The following is a 16,605-nucleotide window of genomic DNA, read 5'->3' as shown; positions in this document are numbered from 1 at the left end:
ACAACCACATGCTCAGAAGAGGGAGATGGAGAGATGGGCAGATGGCTCAGTCCAGTTCTGAGACGACATGCTACTGCACCACACAGACCATTCCTCTACGCCGCTGACCTGCTTCAGGGGAAGAAAAATGCTTTCATTCTCTTTCAAACGCCACAGACAAATGAAGCAGCAGGGCTAAACTGCAATTTGGAAACAGGAAAAGATGTGAACCATTGGGACCCAAAAGTTATAAATAACAATATATCATTGGGAAAAGTGGCTGAAGTGCCACTTCGCTTCGCTGCAAACCACCGGTGACCTAGCTGTAATTTGTATCAAATTACAGCTAGGTTATTGAAATGTTTCAATAACTGGCATATTTTGAGGTAGACGAGTGCAATATAGCAGGGAGGTTCTAAAAAGCTCAGCCATGCATTTCTAGTTCTTATATGGCTGCAGACCAGTGAACATTTATTCTTAACCTAATACTGGGTTTGATTAGAGGCCAGTGGTTTTCTTAAGCTCTTCAGGCTTCTCTACATGATTATATACAAACATGACCACCTCCGCCTAACAGGTTGGTTTATACTGCTAGCAAAACTGCTAGCACACTATGATCTTTTTCACTCTTTTTTTACATATATATATCTGTGTGGCATGGTGTACAGGTATAATGTGTATATTCCTAATATTTCAATTAAACATGCATGTTTATATAATATTATTAAAGGACTTCAATGTAACTCCTTGAGTGTAGAGTGTAGTGTTCTGGGCAACTCATGGTTTACTAGGACATGAGAATCATACAGATGCATTGTTAATGTTATTAATAATAATGCCTTTACTATTGTGACTCACAGCATTCTACACTTGTTTCAGGTTTGATAAATCAGGAGTTGGTCAGTTGTGCATGTAACTTTTGTCTCACTTTTCTTTTCTGGCACAAGTACAATGTGCCTTGCTTTGATTTGTCTACATGTGCTGCTGCGTGATGTACACAGATAAATCCCTAACCTGTGCTGAGCGAATCTGCAGATGGCCTTTGCCAAGAGAAAGAGCAAAACAGACAAACAGCTGAAAGATGGAACTGCTAAGCAAGAAAAGATGGGCATGTAGTAGAAGGTGGGGCTGGGGACTGGGTAGCAGAAAAAGCAAGACAGGAAACATGGAAACACGCTTTTAAAAAAATCTCTTACATAAGAGTGTATCTGTTCTTGACTACAAGCGGAGATGACAGATTGAACGAGCATCCGAAAAATCTTTTTTGTGTGCCTCTTTAATGTTCAGAAACTGCTGCAGCACCACAATCAAACATCCCCATTTTCCATGACAGGCTAACAGCAAGTGAAGGTTTAAGGCATAATAGGGTAGATGGGAATGAAGGGGTGAGTTTGCGGGAGGAGTTGCAATGGCTCTGCATGGCTAGACTGACCGGGCCCCATGGGAATCCCGCTGTCTCTGCACAATAAAACATGGATAGGCCTGTCAGCACCCGAGATACACATTGCAGAGATAAGCAGGCACTTTTCCATTACCCCTCCTGTCACACACACTCACACACAGCACACATGCATACCAACTCATTGTCAATTTCTCTTTTCTCTGCTGGACTCTTGAATTCATGCCCATGCATCCTTAATGCAGTCATTACAGCTTTCATGCTGCTTACTCAACTCAGCTTTCTTCCTGTGTACAGCCCATAAATTGGCTCATGCACACAACCAGCTGAGAAATGGTGTCAGCTACTGTATAATAAGATCCATGGCTGTCAAACACTACTTTATTTTCCTGGATGGACAATCTGCACTGGTGCTCTTTATCTGGACTATAGTATTTTCTCCACTCAAACCAAAGGGGGGTCAGGACGTGCAACAAGACTGTTTAATACCTTTCGCCAAGATAACAGAAATGGTATGCCTGAGATTAGGAGCAGGAAATGTCCTCTCGGGTGGTGGGAAACTTAGAGGCAAACAGAGGCTGTATGTCGGAGGTGTAACCGATAGCTGTCTGGCTTGCTCAACCCCTGACACAGGAGAAAGTTCAGTTTGAACTTGTTACGGCATGGCTGATGGTGCACAAAATGACAACATCATTACCATCAGACACAAGCAGCTTGTATTTCTATTATTTATACCTCATGGTTTGGATGCAGAATAAAGTATTTCACCAGAAAACATTTGGAAAATGTGTGTGCATGTAAATTGTAAAAGTGCATGCCACCCTGTGCGTGTATGTGTATAATGTATGTGTGCACTCTCACTAAACCCAAGACACAGTTCCCTGACTGTTCTTTGGAGCAGTGCTGTAAATCAAGCTAGCTCCAGTTCCCTCAGCCAAAGGCCTACATAAGAGAGAGGCCATTTATTCAGTTTCAACTTGTTACTCCACTGCACTTCATCCTGATTTTGTTTTTTGCTGCACTGGTCCCTGAATGCACAGTCTCCTTTAAAAATGCATGGCATTAAGTAGAATGTCTAGACAACTGAGATACATCGTGGGCATGGTTTTGCTGCTGAGGCAGTCGGGAGGCTATGGTCTGAGAATATATGAGAGGGAAAAGAAAGCAACAATCACTCCAGGTTGGCTTTGAAGTCTCCCTCATTTCCTTTAGCATTGTCCTGTTTTATTTTTCTCTTTCTTACTCTCAAGTGTTCACTAAAGTTAAAAGGTTGATTCCAGACTTGGAAAAATCATCCTGTATTTACTTCATGACAAAAGCAGTCAACTAAGTGGCTGCACCTTATGTCTAGGGGTTGGAGTGAAATTAGCTGTGTCTGACAGGGCTGTAGCCGGGATTGTAGAAATGCTGAGGTCACAAGTCCCAAACAGAATCACACTGATCTCATCATATGTTGGACCAGTCACCAATCAAAATTTGGTGGGGCTTAGACTCTAATCACTAATCAAACTAGTAGATACTCCGAACCATATACTCCACAAGATCTCTGAAGGTGTCCCTTGTTGTGATGTGCTGCATCCATATGTCGGCTTGCTTTCCTTCTTCCAGCACATCAGCTTCAAGAACTTACTTGCATGGAGTCATTCATTTTGCTGTAAATTTTAACTTCCTGCATTGTAATTTCTTGTTTTGCTGCCTTCAGTAGCCATATATGTTTTTTGCCAAGGTTGTTACATCTATATCAGTGCGATGCCATTACTGAGAACTGATTCAAATGAACAGTAGATAGAGAGGGTTTTCACATGAATTTCTCAAAAAGGCAACTGGGGTAAAAAAAATTACAGAGTGGGCAAAGAAGAGAGGCGTACAGAGAATAGCAGAGTGGTGGCTGGCCACAGCAAATAAACCACAGGCCACCTCTAGACTGCTCAACCACAGTGTGTTTGTGGTGTTTGTGCACGTGTCTGTGTGTGTTGGTATCTGTAATAAAAACAGCACCAAGGCTCTTGAAAATTTGGCAACATAAAGACACATGCCACAGCCAAATGTACATGAAGAAATGCCACACCACACACACACATACAAAGCAGCACTTACTATGCAGGGCAAGGCTGTGTGTTGCAGAGATGGGAGCCCAGTGTCGGTCTGGTTTGGGGATTACACATGGTGGAGTTGACCTGAACCTTCTGGTCCTGCAGGCAGATAGCCTTGGTTGAGATGCGACCTGGTGGAAAAATAAAGCAAATAGACAAAAAGAAAATCGAGTTGAAGTAGTTCTTTCAGGCAATTAAAGCATGCCTGCTGCCTGACACGCTAGAGGAGAACTGAACACAAACACTGCAAACAAACCCATCTATCCACTGACAAGTAGGCTTAGGGTCTTTTGGGACCAACAGAGTCTTCTCAGTTGACAAAGGTGCTTTTCATTAACCTTAACACACTTCCTGGATCACATTATAGCAGAAAGGAAATGTACAGAATACAAAAACAGCATTTGTAGATATACACATTGATGTATAATACAGCAAAAGTCACAAAATTACAGGTTCTGTTCAAAAAACGTTTGTTTGTTTTTGTTTTTTTGTTAATCAAATTTGCTGTTTTAGCTCATTTGCATTTGAAAAATTTGGTTTAGCCAAATCCTCCAGCCTAATCATGACAACATAGATCTGACTCCTGGGTCTATTCTGTATGTGATGACAACTATAATGACAGTTGTCAGGGAAGCTAACAGCACATTTTTGTCTCACCTCCAGCACAGGGAGCAGAGCAGTCGGACCGCACCACACCCCAGCTGTAGTCAGGTTTCCGTTCAACGCGAGGAAGAGTGTACTCCCACACCACACCCGGGGTTCTTTCCCTGCAGAAGGATCTGTCAGGCAGGGACAGAGGCGGTCAGAAAGGTGTCACATGTGAAAGTAGTTAACCTTTAAACTTTATTCATAAAGTGAAAACACACTTGGTATCACTCTGTTCCACATCAACATCAGGTCTTCAAATCTTGACATAACTAACAACATACATAAACTGGGAATCATCCACTGCAACTGTTTTTCCCAACTGCTCTAGATCTGCTCTAGATCTGCTCTCTGAGAGTCACACCAGTAGCCTTCTTCCCTATGCTGTAAAGCATGGTATCACCTGTTCGCACATCAACTGGAAAACAGCAGAAGTCCTTAAAGCAGGCCAGTGGTCAGCATTTCTAGCCAAAAGAGTTATTTTTTCTTTTATTAAGGGAGCGCTTATTTGTAGTTGGTTAGAGCTCTTATTTATCTTGTCACCCTTTTGTGACTTCTTCAGATTTGGTGACTTCTTCAAATTAAAACTTCATTAAGCTTAAAAAATCTTTACAAAAATTTACAAATCTGAGAAACAGTGTTCAATATTCATGGCTAGTTGTTTCAGCACTATGGACTCACTAACTACCTGATCTTCTGTGATGTAAATTCAAACAAACTTAATCTACAGTAAACAAAATTAAAACGTCTTTCCCTACGTACCGCATAATGTACAGTACAGTATACCCTGTCTGTGAGTTGATATGTAAAAAATATATCATCATATTTCCTTTTCTCTCAGTAGCACTCCACAAATCTAAACAGTATGTCTACACTCTATAAACAAAATAGTGTGTGGCAGACGTGCAGTGAAAGAAAAGCAGAAACAAATGTCCCATTTGTTATGAACTCCACTGCCAGAGACTAAAGGTAAGACCAATGTCAACGTGGCAGGCTGAAACAGCAATCCAGAACCCACTGAGCACTTAGATTGACAATATACTAGACACATTAAGGGGAGCTTTGTTCCCTCTCTAGTCCAAACTGGCTGACCACAGTATTATAAGGTCATTCTTTTTGGACAGGACAGTGCACATATGAGGGACAATTTCCATTTTCTTTTGAAAGTTAGCTCCTTCCCACCACATCCTTTATTCTGGCTGGTTTTTCTGAGTTAACTTCTCAGAACAGGAGATTTATTTGGACGTTGATGTCAAGCAGAGACTAACGGATGACTGAATGCAGACATACCCATTACAGAAGAAGCACCAGGCTATCATTAAAACAACCCCATGAGGACTCACTACCATGATGAGCAATTTTTAAGGTGCATATAAATAGTTCATAGTGAGTGCTTCAGTGTGTCTTTTACAGCCTGCCTTAGTTTAGTCCAGGTTGGTTGTTGTATTCATTCCAACTGTCAACATCTATTCCAGTGTCTGACAAACATATCAGTCTATTATTATCTCCAATAATGAGCTTTGACAACTGTGTTTTCTTTGGGGGGTATCCAAGTGTACAAAGGAATCTACCACCGACCATCCAAGTATCGAAAGCCAAGTATCTCCTGGGTTCAGTCCACATTCAACAGTCCTGGGGTGCTTCCACTGGCTAGACCAGTTACCTTGTACTGCTTGGTAACTGTTTCATGTTTATTGTCGGCACAGGTCCAGACAGGAGGCAAAAAGAGAGATGTGGATTTTGAGAGGAGCAAAGAGGCATCTAATGTCAGACAAACACATCTGTATATGTAGATACATTGTGTACCGACTTGTGAAGAGCTGGAAGGATATATGACATATGAAGATAGTGTGAGACATGCATACCATATTCTACTACAGGGTGCTCCATAGTATTACAAGTGGACATAAACACTTGGGGGACATTAAAACTAAAACTAAAAGCCTTCTGTCCAAAATACCACAAGATCAAATCCAAGCAGCAAAAGTCCTAACGAGCTACCAGGCTGCCTTTTCTTTACTTTAGACATTCTTGGTTTGAGTGGTTGTCCCCTCTAAACGTGAAGATTTCTAGGCTAAAACAATGAAACTGTGGTTTCTACCAACTGCATAAAAACTGGTGACACCCACAGTTCCTTTGCTGATTTTACCCATCCCAACCAAACCTAACCCAACTGCATGAAACAGCCGCCACCACTAACCACATCAGGACTTCATGCTTTTGCAAGTAAACCATGTCTTACCAACATTCTTGCTGCTTCACCAAACAACCTTCAGTGATGTGAACCACCAGCCACAATGTAAAAGCAACCTTTTTTATTAATCCCTTTAATAGAGAACCTACACGTTATTGAAGTCTTAACACTTTCTAAATAACCAATCTCTCTTTCCTAAGCTGTCCCCAATGTTGAAAACAGCCAGCCAGCCGCAGAGTTAACATTGTCTGCCCCGAGAGACACTTTCAAAAAATCATTTCAGACATGTCGAACTATGTCTTCTCTCTGGTTCAGACTGGAACAACTGCAGTAAATGCTCATCCCCAGACGGACAACTAAACACCTAAACCAAATAAGCACAAAGAAAAATATCCCACTTACCCACATTACAAACCATCATCCCACAACCTCCTGCAATCAGTCACAATGGCAACAAAGACTTCATGCTTGTTCCGTCTTTGTGGATGGAACTTACACTACCCTTGGCAACTCGGAGTTAGTCAAAGCAAAGTAGGAGCAGTACCAAAATACTGCCTTGATATTAGTCACAACACATAAAAATCTACCTACACTCTACAGCTGGCAAAAGAATGACCGTATCTAGACTGACAACACAAATTACTATCAGTATGGACTGCATGTAGAGGTAGAGTGCACTCACCTTTACCAGTGTGCTTACATGCAGTTTAATAATTAGATTCAATCCCACTCCTGGCTCATAGCTTTTTTCATAGATACAAAACCTGGTTCCCTTTTATTTTTCCAGGGTAAAATTCATCAATAAACCATTTTGCATGGCTTGATCTTGGCCCCTGAATTCATATTACTTGGCCAGGCCCACTCCTAAAGTGCTTTCTCAATTCTGACCACAAGTTCTAATATTTTGAACATCATTTCAGAGAAATCTTGGCCAAACATTTTTACCATTTGTATTTTTACTTTTCCAATTTTAACATGGCAGTGACACAGATCTAACCTGTTTTTGCTTGATTTGATTTGTCCTCTTTTCTTCGTATCTAAGTCTGTGACTTGCTATATTTATCTGTTCTAACATCGAATCAAATTAAATCTGCAAATCCCCTTTATTGAAAGAAACATACAGTCACCTTCAAAAGTACTGGAATTACAAAGGCATTTCATTTGATGAATGAATTAAAATGCTTCAATGTCCAGTAAAAATAAATAAACTGACCTTGACACATAGCAATTGACCTTGCCATTCCATTACTTTTTGAGGGGACTGTGCGTTTCCCAATGACAATTTAAGCATAAGATGCCTTTCCAGTTTAACTTTGTCTGACCGATGTGAGTCTATCTTGAATGAGTGCAACATCAGACCACAGGGACTGATGTTGCACCACAACCACCACACCACTCATCAAGTCAGATGAGAAGATGATAATGAATTAAAATGCACCAGACACAGATGTCAACTTCACTTGTGGATACGCAGTGATTTTCCTTGAACTGGCATGACCTCGCCTCATCATACTACAACAATGTCAATTCAGGGGGAATAATCCTACTTGGTATCCACTGAGACCTCCGGAGGCAGCCATATGTTATGTCTGTTCCCTCCTCCTCTTCTTTTTACTGTAGCTACATGCCTCCACCCCCACTCCAGCTGAGCAGCTGTGCAGATGTGAACACCTTGTCACAGTTTATGCTCACACTTCTTAACATTTGTTTTTCTTTTGAGTGTTTCATCAGTGCATGTACTCGCCCTCAGTGCTCTCCCTAGGATTTTCTGTGATAGAGCAAGTTAAGAAAAATGTGTGATACAGATGATCGGCAGTGAAAGAAAAAAAATCACTTTTCTTCATTTAGCTCTTTCATTTGCAGTTAAATTCCCTGTGCCCTGACCCTTAATTCTCACATCCAAAGAGTTCAATTGCTAAATTCTAGTCTTTTAATCTCACTCTCCCTCCCCTATCTTTCTCTATCCTTCACTCTATCAACCTTTTCCTCTTTATTGCGATTACAAGACATACTTACAGAGATTATGCTCATGTTATCTGCAGATCAGCAGCATGCTACCACTGAGTGTCCTGCAGGACAGGACACACAGACAAGCAATTATGGAATTGCGATAGCAAGAAATTAAACCATTCTTATAGATGTTCATCAGTATTGGAACAGACTTCGTTACTACACTCTCTAAACACTATTTGGACTAGATTGCACTGCAGTCCAGTGAAGTAGTGCCACAGCACTATAGGTCTTTCATTTCCAGAGAAATCACAAAGAAAGTCAAGGTGAGTCGAATGAGTACAATGTAATACTTCATCAAAAGCCACTTGAAGAAACTCTCTGACAGGAAGAGAAAGAGCTTACGTGATAGGCAGCTCACAGGAGAACAGCTTCAAGCAAAACTTTGCAGTGGTCAAAGTATCTTGGGCCATGTAATGTGATAAAAACTGAATCACAGTGAGAAGAAACAAGTTCCATGTGTTACTAACCTAAAGTATCGGTACAAATTTTTGTGCCAGTCTATCTGTTAAATTCAGATATTTATCAGGATGCATGAAATGTTTAGAGAGAAGATAAATATAAAAGTTGGGTTACCAATGTCATTAGAATTCATTTTCTAGGTACTACAGTAACTTTTAGTAAGGTGCTTACTTGCACATACTATATGTGGAGTATGTACCACTACCCCTTAAACCACACTGCAGGCATTGGTAAAATGAAATATATAGATAACACTGAATTATTCCTAAATACCACCATGCTCAGTGAAGGCAAAGATGTAGCACTGCAGAATGCAAAAACTATTGCAAAGCTGTAATAAAGCAATAACAAAATCTATCCTGCAATCTCCTCAGGGACCCACTAAATTAAATTGTTGTTACTAGTCTGCTTCTTGCACAATGAAACAACAATGGACAGTTTAATTGCCAGCTACAGTAGCAAGTCTGCTAAACTGCCCACAGACAGAAGCTGCTTGTCTAAAATAGCTACAAAAACACTCAGACATTTCCTGATGGCCAGAGAAGTGACCAGCCAAACACTCTGGAAGTATCACACTGGTACTCCTCCAGGATTTACAGGCCAATCATTCCTGCTTCAACCGCAGGATTTCAGTAGCCCAGGGGAATGAAGGAAAACTAGCTTTTACATGACTATCTCTTCCCTCCACCACAGTGGAGGGAAGAGAGGGAAAAAAAAAACAAATGTCTACTCTTCACCTGGTTTCCACTTCTGTTTCTACAGTCAGGGTTCAGAGTTCAAGAGAAAATAAATGCTTTCGCTGACAAAGTTATGTGGGAAAACCATCCCACCACCATTCATTTAAACCAACAGTCATAAGAAGAATGACTTGGCTGCTTAGTGAATATTAGTTTTGCTGTCATGAGGATACGCCTGTCCACCATCACATTCTACTGCCGTCTTTAGGACGGGTAAAGACTCGTTCTTCCCTCTAAGCTCTGGTTTCTGACAAACAACTTATTGCAAACGTGAAGCAAAAAGAAGTACCATCAGCTCATAAATCACTGTGCAGTACATCTCACTTCATCCAATCTGATTTTACACTTCATCTCCACTTCTAAAGGGCGGTTGACTTGAAGGATATTACTCGCTCTCTTAGGCTGAACTCACATGGCTGCAGCAAAGCACTTTTGAGGGAAGTGGTCAGGGGGGGCACATCCATATTGTTGAGTCGGTATACATTGGTAAAAATACTTGACTGTGTTTACACAGTTCCAAGAACCTGGCAAACCCCTGGTATGTTATAGGGATCTGAAAAGTGGCAGCAGCACAAAGGCTTAGGCTTAGAGTTAAACTTAACTTTGCTGCATCTCCCTCTGTTATATGTCTGTTTTACTCTACTGCTGTTGATATTTCAGTTTCTACCAAAGATACATTCTACCAAGGAACTGGTCCCTGTAAAAACTGTGGACTGGTCACTGAGGGAAACGCGTGAATGAACTTGGGTTCCTGGTGTGATTATTCTTATGTGAGCCCTATTTGTTTCCCAATTAAAAGCCATCTGCTCCACACACACACCTCCTCACATCATCCCTGATGTAACCAACGCAGCATAATTAATGTTTCCCGTTTGAACATTAGAGGGCTACAACCTTCGCCCTACCACCCAAACTACTTTTTTCGCCTCAACCTCATCATGTTCAGCTATTGAGAAAAAGAGGTCTCCTCTGCCAGGGACCTTGTCACTGTCAATTGGCATGAAGGGATGTCACCCAGCAGTGGCGGCTTACTTCAAACACCAACGTCTCATTAGTAGGTCCAGCGGCATACAGGCTCTCTGGCTTGTTGAAAGAGCGCTGGTAGTCAAACACTGTCCCACCGAAGTTGAATTTTCCTGGCCAGTCCACAATCCAGTCCCCAGTCAGGTAGTACTTCCTCTTCAGGGAGCGGACAGCCAGGTAGCTGGTGGAGACTTCCATTTCCTGAACATGAACGCTTCGTGCCCCAGCTGGGACCGTTACCATTGAGTAATACTCTGGAGAAAAAAAATGTAGGACAGTCAAGGCTAAATTATGCTTTCTTTCTGTAATACTTATGTCATTTTCATCACACTGTCCCCCTATCCACCTATGCATGTACTGTATGTCTATGCTTTACCTTATCCTGGACTCAACCCTTTCTCTCCTCTGTGTGTCACTGCACCACGGATGAAGTGAATCAGTCCATTATACAGTGGGATTAAATGAATGTGTCTGTGCGTGCATGTGTCCATTGTCTTGCAGAAATCCTCAGTGTGTGCTAGCTAACATGTAGAGACAGACCACAAACAAAGACAAAGACTTGCTTACCATTAGCCCTGTGTTGAAGGGTGTATTGGCCCTTGAAAAACTTGCAAGTTGAGTTGTCTCCCTTGCAGACTCCACAGGCATCCAGTGAGGTCTTGGAACCCAGGATCTGGTCACAGCCCACTGCCTACACACACAAACAGACACATACCATCAATACCAACAGTGCCGGAATACAGTGTAATGTAAATACAAACAAACTGTAAGAACAGCTCTGATATAAAAGTACACGTGTCAGCAGAATAAATAAATGTAGTGTGACAATGGAGGGATAACTTTAATTCCATCTGTGTTAACATCTGGGGTTTCAAGTATCTACTGCAACAAGCGTCTGGATTATAAGTTCCCCTCTAAAGATTGCTAGAGTGCTATAGGAATACAGAAAACAGCCAAAATACTGAAATGCAGCCTGTTCAGACAGCATGAATAGTACTCTCTTTTTATCTTTAAATGTACACACACACACACACACACACAAACACACTGTGTACCTCACACACTCCATCAATGCAGACATCTCCCTTGTGATCAGAGCAAGAGGTGCCATCTTTGACCTTGCTGGACATGGCAAAGAAGAAGTCAAAGTCCTCTGCAATGCAGTACAGCTTACATATGTCTTCATCTGCACAGAGAGCATACACATATTGTAAATACAGTCACAGTGGGGGAGTTAGATTTAATAGCATATACAGTTTGTAGGAGTAAAACAAATTTGATGTTCTAGTAGCTACTGTACTGCAACCTCTTACACGTAGTGTAGAGTATAGGTCCCGCTGAGACTGAATTGGAAAAGACAGGAACCGACTATGAATGCACCCACGGGTATTCATGTGGGGCAACAGGTTTATTTTGCAGTTCAGATCAGTTATCACAGACAAGTCTCTACAGCCGTCTTTGATTAAAATAAATGACGATGAAGGTGACTTGGCCCAGGGTCCCATAAGGCAGTTCACAATCTGTTCCTCTCTACATCACCTCACATTCATCAAAGCTTAAACAGGACTGGGACGATGGCCAAACACACTACTCTACTTCTCTGCACACACTCTCTCTCTCCCCCTTGCTCTGTGTAAAAAAGCTGGCCTGCAGGCATCCTTTTTAAACCTATCCCCACTGTGTCAGAGGGTGCAGGTGGCTACATGTCTCCCATGCACATTACAGATAGTGATAGTTTCCTCCAGCTTTTTGGCCCTCATCGTTGCAGCAGTAAATGGAGACTGGCATTAGAGAAACACATTATAAAAGAGATTTGGACTAGCAGACTACAGTAGGGTGCAGAATACAAAACAGCTGCAGAATTAAGACAAGTAATGCTTGCCCTGAGCATTCTGCAGTTCTGTGTATGGATGCTTTGTTCTTTGAACAATGACATTTATTTTCTTGACCACTATGTGCCAAGAAAACATTTGGATATCAAAGGGTATAATCCTTGAAAAGTACAATCATGTCATTCAGAAAATGTGTAAATATTCTTCATCTCTAAAAGAAATGAGCAAGAAAAATTCCCAGAGCAAGAAATACTTTACAAATACACATTACAGAACTGAACATACTTTGTACATGTTGGGTCTTTAACCACTTGATGACCTTACCATCCACTTTGGTGTAGGGCTTCCACTTGTAGTACCAGCCCCTGAAGGGCTTACTGTTGTACTCAGCACACTGTTGGGCCCTGAAGTCCACAGCATTGTGAGGGCACGGGCGAGTGTTACACAGCTGGTTGTGACGGCTGGAGCCCGAGCAAAATTTACCATTGTTCTGTGGCCTAATTAGGGGATAGGACAATAAAGGGAAGAATACGAGAGCTTGTTTTATTACCAAAGTCCCATAATGTAACTATCTACCAAAGAGACAAGATGAAAGTAGGTCCCCACACAAATAGATTGATTCAATGAAGAACAAAGGAGGCTGCTAGGTAGTAAGAATGAATATATGGGCTCAGGTCCAATGCCCACTTTAAGCCCTAGGCACTGAACAGAAAAAGGCAACCTTTAACGTCATTGTAAGCGACTTATTGCAGGAGGGCTCCAGATGTTGGCAAATGATGGCTCCTAGTGTAAGAGCACTTTATAATATGGTCAGACTATATATATTGCAATAATGTGGACTGTATGTTGCTCATTCCCTGATTCAAACAACACAGCGAATATGTGAATGCAGCTTTGTGTGTCATGTATGGCAAGAAAACCTCCAGTGGCCTGCCACCCTGTTGTACTCAACAGTTTGGCAGTTTTATCACCATAAAGGTTAGCGGTCCCAGTCCCAGTGTGGCCTGTCATTGCAAAGGTGCTTTGACACACAAGCATCTCCCAGTCTGCATGAATAATTAGCCTTTTAGTGCATAACAAAAGCCATAATGACCAAGATCATTTGAATCATTTCTCTTTATACACCTCAGAGGTTCCACCTTAATTCATTAAAATAACAAAACACGTAATGGTGCTTCTGTCAGGTCAGACTTCCCAGTGTTCCTAAGCTCCTGCCAAGCATTCCAACACAACCACCAGCAGAGTAAATTGAATTAAGCTGTTTACTAAAGTGGCCAGCTTGACACACGTAGACACAAATAGAAAATGTGGAACCATGCTGATCAAACATGCCTAATAAAAACAGTTGTCTAAATGTTATAATGTAATGAGACACATTGGAAAAGGTTAAATAAAAAGTGCCTAGTAAAAACAGGAGGACAAAGCAACCAGATGCATTTTGCTTTTGAATCTCCTGCTACAGTTTTGAACATGTCTGCATGAAATTAGTGTCAGCAACAATCAGAACCAAAAATGCATGTTGCTTCACTGCATTTTTCTTTAACTCCAATTCATCCCCACCATTCAGACCTGGAACCAAACAGGGATTCAGCTGCCAAGAGTGATGGAACTTCATTGAAGGTGTGTGTGTGTGTGTGTGTGTGTGTGTGTGTGTGTGTGTGTGTGTGTGTGTGTGTGTGTGTGTAAAGTAGCTCTGTGTTGGTCTTGCCTCTCTTTATGGGGGGGTGAGGTGTGGGGATTGGTTGGCCCAAGTTTTCGTAGATCCTATTAAGACTTAGACGCAGATAAACATATCCCATATGGTTATGTGCTTTCCAACAGGGCACCTGGGGTCTATTCCGACTGTACTCAATGAAGGCCTTCTAATCAGAAGAGCATAGAAGATGGGTTCTTTAATTGAGAAGGGATTTAAATACACCATTATGATCTGATCTTAAGCTTCACAGCACTTTTCAACAGATTTCCTTTCTATATTCATTTGTCTCTTTTCCCTAGATCATCTAATGTCATTGCGACTGTAAATCTACTTCCAACGACAAGACATAAACCAGACATGACGAGTTTTCAGTTTGCGTTGTAGCCATTTCTCTTCACCCTAACTTCGATGCAGCCCTGAGGACGATGCTTACATGTTCCAAGAGCCCAGTAAATCTGCCTGGGGACTTGCTGAGACTGAACTCCTGTAGGTCAGAGGTCAACACGTCTAGTCTTGTCTTCTTCTTAAGTCACCTGTTCCCTCCTTGTCCCTCTCATATCTTTCCACATAGATTCAGATTTGGCTGCTGTGCTCCAAGCCTAAACCCTGTAAAACACCTTTACAAGTCTACAGGGAGACTTCAGCCAACTGAGCACCATTGCCCCTTCATCATACAATCCCATTTCCTTTAAATCAAGCATGTGACAAAACGTGCTCCCAATGAAACCAGGTCAAGATCGAGAACCTAATCTTCCAGCCTTGTTGGTGAGGATTAGGTTGACTGTATTTGATCTGGCAGGTGGTCCACAGGGACTGGAGGGGTGAGCAGAAGGGAGGGAAGGGAAGAAGATACATTTTCTGTCTTGGAGCAACTCCTAGAACGGAAGGCTTTAATTGGCTGATCCCATAGAACTCTTTTACAAGACTGAGCATATCATACATGCTTGCCTTGTGAAATTTGTTTGTGAGTGTGGGCAAAACCAAATGAACAATTTTTAAGACTGCTCCTGCTGAGTAAAGATTTTGTAGTAGGGCAAAGGTAAAAATGTACAAGAAGGTACGCTATCTTTCCAGTATTTTATCTAAAATGCAAGACATTAATTATTACAATGTCGTATATACACACATCATACTAGCACATACTGGATACTGCACATTTGCTGAGATTTGAAGAGGACGCCCCAGATTGTCCACAGAGATAAGTTTGGGAGATGAAGATGACAAGGAAAAGCAGACATATTCAGGCTAATCCTTCTTGCTCTACTCAGATTAAGAGCAAAGGGTCCCTGCCAAAATAATTACAGAGATTATTGGGAACAAACACACTCTGAATGTCATGAGTCAGGCACAAAAACATGACTCGTGTCTGGGTGGCTGGATTCTTCTGATGGAGGGGTGTGCTGAGCTTGAGCATGCTAGGTGAAGGGATGCCGTATTAAGACATGCCTTTGCCAAACTTTACCTTTTTCACATGACAGTTCTAAGGTATCTGACAACTTGACCCACTGTGTCTATTTTGATAATTTGGCATTATTGGATTTAATAGTTAGCTTTAACTTTCTTTCTTTTCACTCTGTGTCCCACTGACCCCATAACTTTCTGTTTAACCAGCATCTTTCAGCAGCAGCTGCTACAAAGCACTATTTAGTGCCACATGAATGATGAATAAACTTGACAGCTAACCTGCTTTAAAGGGCCCTGAGGCCCTTTATGGTCTGCCAGTCATGGTGTATAATGTGTATCATATGAGAGCCAGCATACCTTTGAAAACGTCTTTAATGACTCATAAGGATTAGGAGACGAGTCAGCTGTGAAGGACAGAACAGCCACATCAGTGTCTGCCCGTCTGTTAGTAAGCAGTGATGAGGCCAGCAGAGTAAAGAGGATCATATAGTATAAGTCAGTGAATGGACTCCTTAATAGAGTGGATTTGATGAAAACACACTGAGTAAAACTGGAAAAGTTTTAGCTCAGAACTGATACATATGTAAACCCATAGTGACGTCAAGAATGTGATCAGTTGAAAGGAAATGGCCTAAACAAGTTGACGATCAGGCAAAAAAAGAGTTATACGTTTTTTTGACTGACAACCATGAAGGTTGTGTAACTGACTATGTGAGATGCAAAAATAATGGTATGGAATCATTTTGATATTCAAGTTTCATACAGTATGCAAACTTTAGTTGGCCAAAAGACACTATACATGGGCAGCAGTGATTAGAGGAGCAACTGTATCCTTGTCAAGACAAAAACATCTCACCTATACTTAAACACACATATCAAGTATGTGTGTGCAAACTACACATGGAATTGGATGTGACATGGCACTATGATCTAACCTCCTGTGAAATCAACATATTCCTTAAGGTGAAGTCTGAAATCTATCCATCAGTCCAGGTGGTGCAGCAGCATTGGATGTTAGCCATTTGTCACAATCCTACAGGAAACCTATTGTGGTATGAGTGTCTCAGTATACAGTACTGTGTTTTTTTGGTGTGTTGTCATGCATGACTATAAGTGCTGTTTGCTGTGATT

At 41.5% G+C, this 16,605-nt stretch overlaps 1 protein-coding gene across 1 annotated transcript in view; it reads right to left on the bottom strand.

Moving 5' to 3' along the window:
• The window catches only part of adamts18 (ADAM metallopeptidase with thrombospondin type 1 motif, 18), a 45,090-nt gene that overhangs the window by 8,021 nt on the left and 20,464 nt on the right, over positions 1-16,605 (bottom strand). Inside the window, 7 exon segments of the mRNA XM_026378585.1 lie at positions 3,476-3,602; positions 4,129-4,228; positions 4,230-4,250; positions 10,552-10,796; positions 11,110-11,233; positions 11,598-11,728; positions 12,699-12,871. Coding sequence (XP_026234370.1) covers positions 3,476-3,602; positions 4,129-4,228; positions 4,230-4,250; positions 10,552-10,796; positions 11,110-11,233; positions 11,598-11,728; positions 12,699-12,871 — 921 coding nt within the window.

This window comes from Anabas testudineus, chromosome 3 (assembly GCF_900324465.2).
Source record: "Anabas testudineus chromosome 3, fAnaTes1.2, whole genome shotgun sequence".
Taxonomy (NCBI): Eukaryota; Metazoa; Chordata; class Actinopteri; order Anabantiformes; family Anabantidae; genus Anabas; species Anabas testudineus.
Note: the sequence above shows the minus strand (reverse complement) of the source record. Positions and strands in the feature narration are given on the sequence as shown.